At 46.6% G+C, this 9213-nt stretch overlaps 1 protein-coding gene across 1 annotated transcript; it reads right to left on the bottom strand.

Moving 5' to 3' along the window:
• Window positions 1-2452: 2452 nt before the first annotated feature.
• Window positions 2453-3460, bottom strand: LOC134398414 (trace amine-associated receptor 1-like). The gene has a single exon (XM_063125713.1). It carries the CDS (start codon window positions 3458-3460, stop codon window positions 2453-2455), a length of 1008 nt encoding a protein of 335 aa, XP_062981783.1.
• Window positions 3461-9213: the final 5753 nt, after the last annotated feature.

Below are 9213 nucleotides of genomic sequence, written 5' to 3'. Positions count from 1 at the left end.
TTAAAGCTCTCCTTAATATCTATTAATGTGCCAATTTTGATGTCTTTATCTTTAAAGCTTACACAGATGTAAACATTTATTTAATTTTTCTTCAAATTTTGCTCCTGCGCCCCAGTGGCCGCTCGGAAAACAACAAATGATACGCTCGAAAACTAGTAGCAAAATATGGTGAGGTTTTTGCCTTTGAAGCACAATTAAAGCAGGATGCATGGGAGTACTTCACAATAAAAGCAGATTATATGCTGGAAAACTTTGGAGACCTTTGCACGCAATTTGCAGTGACTGCACAGTATAACGCTGGTGTGATGAAGCTCTTAATCAAAGTTTATTTTCCAGACCTTTAGGAGAAAATATGACAATGAAACCAGTTTTATAGCATAGTTTTCTAGTGACTGCAATAAAAAATATACTTTCATTTTTATTACGTCTGGGCTTCAATTTTAGAAACAAAGTTATGTTAAGCATTTCCAAACCGACAGTGTATCCCAAGATCAATTTAATGCAATTATTATCCCCTTGGAATAGCATGGTAACTGATTTAAAATCCATTCCAGATCAATGTACTCAATTTTGTATTATTCCAAAGGTTCACACCATCTCTGGACCAACTAGATTACATCTCTCAGGTTCCTCCATATGGCTAATGAAGTGGACATTCTTGAGAAATTTCCCAGCATCCCCTGAAATATCACAAGGTATCCTGACGCACAACGCCGGGTTGCTCCTGTTGCACCTGCTATCTCATCTCCCTCTTTGCATCATATCAATTTCCCATAAAGAAATGTTGGATGTGGCCTGGTTGAGATTTCCGAATTCTAAAAACGTTTGGAAAGCAAGTGTAAGTGGACACTTCCCTTGAAGACTGTTGCCCTGCAGCCTGACATGGCATGGCAGAGCAGAGCATGCATGAAGATGCATTATCCCCACCCCACCCTGATCTCCCTGCAGGATGAAGGCACGTGCTTCACAAACCCTTTTCCATCACAAGGCCTATTTTGTTAGTACTAATGGAAGAGAGAGAGAGAGAGAAACATATAACCAATAATTCACTCCTCCCTTGCCTTTATATAACAAGCCCCAGTCCTTCCAGAATCCAAAGTACAATAACAATAGGGGTGTGCACGGACCCCGCGATCCTCTTTGCGGCCGATCCGCAAATTGCGGATCAGGCCCACTCCGCTCCGCTGCGGAGCTCCGGTTCCGAATCGGAGCTCCGCAGTGGCGGGGAGTGGCGTCAGGTAAGGCCCCCTCCCTCCTCCCCCTTAACTGTGTCCGTCGCGGCCCATCCCAGCTTCACTAGAGCCCGCGGCTCAACCAGGAACTGTAGGCCCCGATTGCAGCCTACACTTCCTGGTTGAGCCGCGGGCTCTAGTGAAGCTGGGATGGGCCGCAACGGACTCAGGTAAGACCCCCCTCCCCCTTGGTCCCTTACCTGGCTCTGCCGCCGTCGCAGCATGGGCAGTGGCGGCAGCAGGGCCAGGTAAACCCCCCCTCCCTCCTCTCCCTTATATGCGTCTGTCCGCGATCCCGCGGCTGTTTCAACTGAGCCTGAGGCCTCAACCAGGAAGACTAGGCCGTCTAGTCTTCCTGGTTGAGACCTCGGGCTCAATTGAATCAGCCGCGGGACCACGGACGGACTCAGGTAAGACCCCCCCTCTCCCTTGGTCCCTTACCTGGCTCTGCCGCGGTCGCCGCATGGGTGGTGGCAGCGGCAGGGCCAGGTAAACCCCCCTCCCTCCTCTCCCTTACCTGCGTCCGTACATGGTCCCGCGGCTGCTTCAACTGAGCCCGAGGACTCGACCAGGAAGACTAGGCCGCAGTTGCGGCCTAGTCTTCCTGGTTGAGTCCTCGAGCTCAATTGAAGCAGCCGTGGGACCGCGGAGGGACTCAGGTAAGACCCCCCTCCCCCTTGGTCCCTTACCTGGCTCTCCCGCCATCGCCGCACGGGCGGTGGCGGCAGCAGGGCCAGGTAAACCCCCCTCCCTCCTCTCCCTTACCTGCATCTTTCCGCGGTCCCGTGGCTGCTTCAACTGAGCCCGAGGACTCAGCCGAGGGACCGCGGACAGACGCAGGTAAGGGAGAGGAGGGAGGGGGGTTTACCTGGCCCTGCCACTGTCGCGGCAGGGCCAAGTAAACCCCACTTACCTTTTTGGCGGAGCTCCGGATCGAGGCGAAGGATCCGCCTTCACCTCAATCTGCTCCGCAACGCTCCGCGGGTCCCCCAATCCTCTTCGCCTCCGCCTTAAGGGTAGGCGAAGCCCCCCGCTCCGCTCCTGCTTCTCCGGTTTGAGGAGAAGCGGAGCACATCCCTAAATAACAATGTTGCGACCCACTTTGGGATCATTTTTTAAAGTGACTCCCACAGCTGCTGTCCCATTTTCAATTTCCTTGTTGAAAAGGACAGTGTGTGACAAAATATGAGAAGGCAGCAAGTGTCCAACTCCCAGGCATTTCACTCTAAATATAGCTGAGTTCTGGATGAGTCCTGCTGAAAAACCTTCCCAAATAAGATTATCTTCAAGGCCCTTCGAAACCACAGGTAAAAATATGCATAAACCATTGGGTTGAAGGTAGAATTCAAGTAACCAAACCAAACCAAAGCATCAATGAGAATGGGTGGTATTCTGTAATTCATAAAGGGATCTATGGCAGTGCAGAAAAAGAATGGGAACCAGCAGATGAGGAACACCCCTACCACGGTGCCTAAAGTCTTTGCAGCCTTTCTTTCTCTGTTGCGTGAAATATGATGGCGCACTTCAAATCGGATCTGCATTTGGCTCATGACAGCCGTAATGGAACTGGCCTGCCTCTTGGCTATGGTGTATATCTTCCCATAGATACACAACATGACCAATCCTGGGATGTAGAAAGAAACCATGGATGCCACCACCCCTACGGTTTCATTGAAGAAGACAAAGCAGCCACCCACACAATAGATGAGTTTGTAGAACGTATCTTCTGCTCCTATCATGTTTAACTGAAAAAAGACTATCCCAAAGCCAAACATGGCAGGGAATATCCAACTTATGAAGATCATTATTAATACGACACAAGTGTTCATCTTTGCTTTGTATCGCAGTGGGTCACAGACGGCATAGTAGCGGTCAATCGAGATAAACGAGAGGTGGAAGATAGAAGCTGTGCTCAGCATGATGTCAACGCTGGTGTGGATTTTGCAGAAGACGTCTCCAAAATACCAGCAGTTCTCGACTGACCTCACCATGCTGTAAGGCATGATGAAGAACCCCAGGAGAAAGTCCACCGTGGCCATAGAGAGGATAAGGAAATTGGTGGGGGTGTGGAGCTGCTTGAAATGCGCGATCGAGATGATAACAGTCAAATTGCCGGCAACGGTGGCCAGGATTACACCCAACATGAAGACGTACATGGAAATACGAATGCTAATCGACCAGCTGCTCTTGATGCAGGAGCCGTTTATGGATTCACAGCACAACTGCATCCTTCCTAGAGATTCAGATTCATGCAAGCACTTTGTTAGGCCAGGCCCAATGGGAATGGTGCATTGGATTCCTGCGTAACAAAACCAGGAATTCTTTAGTCTTTTGCCATCCAGCAGAGAGGGAGTATCTGCCAAGAATAAGAAGTAGAACATGAAAATTTATTTAGGGCTGAGACAAAATCACACATATACTCCTGCCAACTTCACAACCTGGTTTGCAATCTATGAACAGGGGCTGACTTTACAGGGATTTTTCAGGGGGGCGGGGCTCTGTAAACAGGGCCGGTGCCAGGCCTTTTTGCATCCTAGGCAAGGTGAGCTGCTTTCACCCCACCCCCCACCCCACCCCACCGTATCCCCCACCACCCCAGGTAGGCGGAGACAGGTTACCTGTCCCTTGCCCGAATCCTCCTGGCTTTGCGGGACGCTGCAGTGGAGTGGGGGGGCAGGCAGCTCCAGTTCTGTCTGTTCCCCCACCCCAGCATCCTGGCTTGGCTTTGGTTGGGAGCGCCCAGACAAAGCCAAGCCAGGAAGCTGGGGGAGGGAGGTCAGACGGCTCCACGTTCTGACATCTGGCATGAGCCGGAAGTCAGAATGTGGAGCCGCCTGCCCCCGCCCCGCAGTGTCCCGGGTTGGCTTCGGTTGCTGGGCGGGCGCCCAGCTGAAGGCAAGCCAGGGACGCTTGTGGGGGGGGGGGGCAGAAGGCTTCGGAACGGTGTGCCCAGAAGCTGCCCTCACTCGGCCAGAGCGGCTCTGGGAGTGGGAGTGCGACTTCCGGGCGTGCTGTTTGGCGCCCCCTTACCTTGGCGCTCTAGACAGCCGCCTAACTGGCCTCTATGGAAGCGCCAGCCCTGTCTATAAACAGGAATAAAGTGTTTGCCCCACTCAGTTGTGCTGGTAATTTTTTTCACTACTCCCGCTAAGTGCAACCTTTTCTCTTTTTACCTGCAAGACACCAGACTGAGGGCAGGGAGTAATGCCCTTCCTCTTATTTGGCTTCAGACATCATCATATCACCAAATCAGAGTCAGACCTGGAAGTACTGACATGGACAGGCAGTGAAATATGCCCCCACCTCCCAAAAAACAGTGTGTGTGTACGTGTGTGTGTGTGTGTGTGTGTGTGTAAACTAGGGTGTGTAAACTAGGGTGTGTAAACTAGGATTTGCCCGGGTTTGCCTGGGTTTTTGATGGCAAATCCGGGAGGGGGAGGGGAAATCCGGATTTTTTCCCCAAAGAGCAGCTCTAATGGGAATTAACAAAAATGCTTATAACTCCATCATTTTTTAAGATAAAGACATGAAATTTGGCACAATGGTAGCTCTTAGGAAGGGCTTTAGTCATACCAAATTTGAAACAGGCCGTTCATCCATTGATTTTTTAAGGAATTTTTTAAAAATTGAGGTTTTAAAATTATTATTTTTAAAATCGTCATTTTAAAAGTTAAAGAGATGAAACTTTGTACCATGATAGGATTTAGGTAGAACTTTAGCCACACCAAATTTGAAACAGATCCATTCATCCATTGATTTTTTAGGAATTTTTTAAAAATTGAGGTTTTAAAATTATTATTTTTAAAATCGTCATTTTTAAAGTTAAAGAGATGAAACTTTGTACCATGATAGGATGTAGGTAGAACTTTAGCCACACCAAATTTGAAACAGATCTGGGGCCAGTAGCAAACCCTGTTAACAACAACAGCAGCTTGCAATGAGTGAAGATACAGTCAGAAAAGATATTTGAGGGAAGGGGAGAATGTAACACACAGAGTATAGCAAAAGCTTCAAAGTACAGCAAAACCTACAAAAGTAGGAGTGAATGAAGTTAATTTCAGATACATTGAATCTCACTTGTTCTTTATTTCAGTGATTTTAACATTAAGATGTTATGTAGAACAGATTTGTCTTAAGTGTGTGCTGTAAAATCAGACATGTGACCAAGGCTATGTTCGGGTGGGCACGCCCCCTTGGTGCGGGACACGCCCCCTTGGGGGCGACCATGTTGTCCTCTTTTTTGGTTTCCAAAATATGGTCACCCTATGTAAACATCACCTTCCCCCAGCCTTTCACCAGCAAAAGTTTGCTTGTGAACATTATCTTTGCAAAATCATGGAAGACGGGTGAGGTGCCGGACGACTGGAGGAGGGCTAACGTTGTCCCTATCTTCAAAAAGGGCAAAAAGGAGGAACCTGGGAACTACAGACCAGTCAGTCTGACATCCATCCCTGGGAAAATTCTGGAGCAGATTATAAAGAAGTCAATCTGTAAACACCTTGAAATCAATGCAGTGATTACTAGAAGCCAACATGGATTTGTCAGGAACAAATCCTGTCAGACTAATTTGATCTCATTTTTTGATAGGATAACCTCCCTTGTGGACTGTGGGAATGCTGTGGACGTCATATATCTTGACTTCAGCAAAGCTTTTGACAAAGTACCACATGACATTCTGATTAACAAACTAGCTAAAAGTGGGCTAGATGGAATAACTATTAGGTGGATTCACAGTTGGCTACAGAATCGGACTCAAAGAGTACTTATCAATGGAACCTTCTCAAACTGGGGAGAGGCAACGAGTGGAGTGCCGCAGGGCTCAGTCCTGGGCCCAGTGCTCTTCAACATATTTATTAATGATTTGGACAAGGAGGTGCAGGGAATGCTGATCAAATTTGCAGATGACACAAAATTGGGTGGGATAGCTAATACTCTGGAAGACAGAAACAAACTTCAAAGTGATCTTAATAGGCTGGAGTGCTGGGCTGAAAACAACAGAATGAAATTTAATAGGGATAAATGCAAAGTTCTACATTTAGGGAATAGTAACCAAATGCACAGTTACAAGATGGGGGACACTTGGCTCAGCAATACTACAAACGAGAAAGATCTTGGAATTATTGTAGACCAGACCGCAAGCTGAATATGAGCCAACAGTGCGATATGGCTGCAAGAAAGGCAAATGCTATTTTAGGCTGCATTAATAGAAGTATAGCATCCAAATCACGTGAGGTACTGGTTCCTCTCTATTAGGCCCTGGTTAGGCCTCATCTAGAGTATTGTGTTCAGTTCTGGGCTCCACAATTCAAGAAGGATGCAGACAAGCTGGATCGTGTTCAGAAGAGGGCAACCAGGATGATCAGGGTTCTAGAAACAAAGCCCTATGAAGAGAGACTGAAAGAACTGGGCATGTTTAGCCTGGAGAAGAGAAGATTGAGGGGAGACATGATAGCACTCTTCAAATACTTAAAAGGTTGTCACACAGAGGAGGGCCAGGATCTCTTCTGGATCCTCCCAGAGTGCAGGACACGGAATAATGGGCTCAAGTTAAAGAAAGCCAGATTCCAGCTGGACATCAGGAAAAACTTCCTGACTGTTAGAGCAGTACAACAATGGAATCAGTTACCTAGGGAGGTTGTGGGCTCTCCCACACTGGAGGCATTCAAGAGGCAGCTGGACAACCATCTGTCAGGGATGCTTTAGGGTGGATTCCTGCATTGAGCAGGGGGCTGGACTAGATGGCCTTGTAGGCCCCTTCCAACTCTGCTATTCTATGATTCTATGATTCTATGATTTGATTGTGCTCTAAAAAGGAGAGCCATGTTTCTGGTGGCATAAGCTACTGCAACTAGTGTTGGACTGGGAGTTGGAAGATCTGGGTTCCAGTCCCACTTGGCCATGGGAGCTCACTGGGTGACTTTGGGCCTGTCACAGATTCTCTGCTCCGGGTTGTTGTTGTGAGGATAAAATGGAGAGGAAGAGGAGAATTATGTATGCTGCCTTGGGTTCCTTGGAGGAAAAGAGGTGGGATATAAATGTAATAAATATATAAATATATAAATATGAGCCATGCTTCCACAGCCTGTGCCCCACAAAACTGAAGACATCCCACCAGGTCTGTATGGCGACCCACCATGGGCCAACAAGCCACCTGCCTTCCCAAAATAGAGGGGAGGCATCAAGCATCAGTCAGACTACAATATGTGGTTGCTGGGCTTTGATCGGCTTTGCACAGGGGTCCAGATCCTTCGTCTTAGAGTCCCAATCTGACCCTCCAGCGATTCCCCGATTCCCACATCCCCCTTCCCTTGGCCCCACCACCATTCCAACCACCGATTGCCTGGTGTTTCCCCAGTTTTCGTGCAGTTGTGCCCCCATTCTACAAGGTTGAAATGCCCCTCCTTAGCAGGGCATAAGTTCTGCAGGCTTGGGATAAACCTTTGAGCCCTTTTAGATGCTAGCGCTCGTTTGCTTAACAGATTATGTTTCTAAAGGCCTGGTGTGTAAATAAGATAAAGTGGAAACTGACGATATGGGAAGCCTTCAGACAATTGCTCTATTATTAATGGATTGTTCCTTTTTCCAGAAAGAAAAGCATATATATATATATATATATATATATATATATATATATATATATAGTTATCACCATCTCTTTCCAGTAATTTTAACATGAATAATACAATGTTTAATCTAAAGCGCAAATAATAACAATAATAATAATAAGAGTGCTTTTCAAATGGGAATATAACACTGGCTAAATGTAAATGGATTGGTTCTATTGACTCCAATGAGATGAGCAGCTGGATTGAAAAGTGTTTGTTCACCAGGAAGTACTGATGATATCACCACAATCACTGAAGAGTGATGGTGATGCAATGGTACTCTGATACAGACAGTATTGCAGTCAACACACCACAATCTCAGGGACTGTACCCCTTCCCAAGCCATCTCCACTCTTCTGAAGTATCTGTCAGAATATACTATGGAGGAAAAACAGGAAGGAAGAAGTCCTTACTTGCACTGAGTAGGTAGCATAACATTTTAACTGCTGAGTTCCTTGCAACTCCACAATGGACCGTGACAACCAAGTATTGGGCTGACTGCCAGGAAGAGAAAAGCTCTAGTTTCTAGCATGAATGAACTTGTCCCAAGTAAGGACCAAGAAAATAAATAAGTTTGGAGACACACCGGTATGCCCCCATAGCACTGTAAGTGGTTCTCTTCCCAGGCATTGAGCCCTTGAGATTTTCATCTATATTCCGTATCGGGGAATTTTCCTCCCAGTGACTATCCCCTGCCCCAGACAGTGATTCTTTGAGTTAACACATCCTTGCTTTGCATTTTCATTGTGGTCATAAACTCATACAGTGGCGTAGGATGTATGACTTGAAGGCCTTCCCTATGTGCCAAATTGGACACATGGCGGTCCAGATAGAAACAGCTGGAAAGTGAAAGAACGTTCTTCTCCAGAGAAGATTCAACTGATCTCTATCTTATTATTATTATTATTATTATTATTATTATTATTATTTATTTATTTATTTATTTATTTATTTATATAGCACCATCTATGTACATGGTGCTGTACAGAGAAAAACAGTAAATAGCAAGACCCTGCCGCATAGGCTTACATTCTATTAAAATCATAGTAAAGCGATAAGGAGGGGAAGAGAATGCAAACAGGCACTGGGTAGGGTAAACAGGCACAGGGTAGGGTAAAACTAACAGTATAAAGTCTAAACAGCATCAAGTTTTAAAAGCTTTAGGAAAAAGAAAAGTTTTTAGCTGAGCTTTAAGCTGCGATTGAACTTGTGGATCTCAGATGTTCTGAAAGAGCGTTCCAGGTGTAAGGGGCAGCAGAAGAAAATGGACGAAGCCGAGCAAGGGAAGTAGAGACCCTTGGGCAGGCGAGAAATATGGCGTCAGAGGAGCGAAGAGCACGAGCGGGGCAATAGTGTGAGATGAGAGAGGAGAGATA

Source organism: Elgaria multicarinata, chromosome 4, assembly GCF_023053635.1.
Source record: "Elgaria multicarinata webbii isolate HBS135686 ecotype San Diego chromosome 4, rElgMul1.1.pri, whole genome shotgun sequence".
NCBI lineage: Eukaryota > Metazoa > Chordata > Lepidosauria > Squamata > Anguidae > Elgaria > Elgaria multicarinata.
This window is presented reverse-complemented; position numbering and strand designations above follow the sequence as displayed.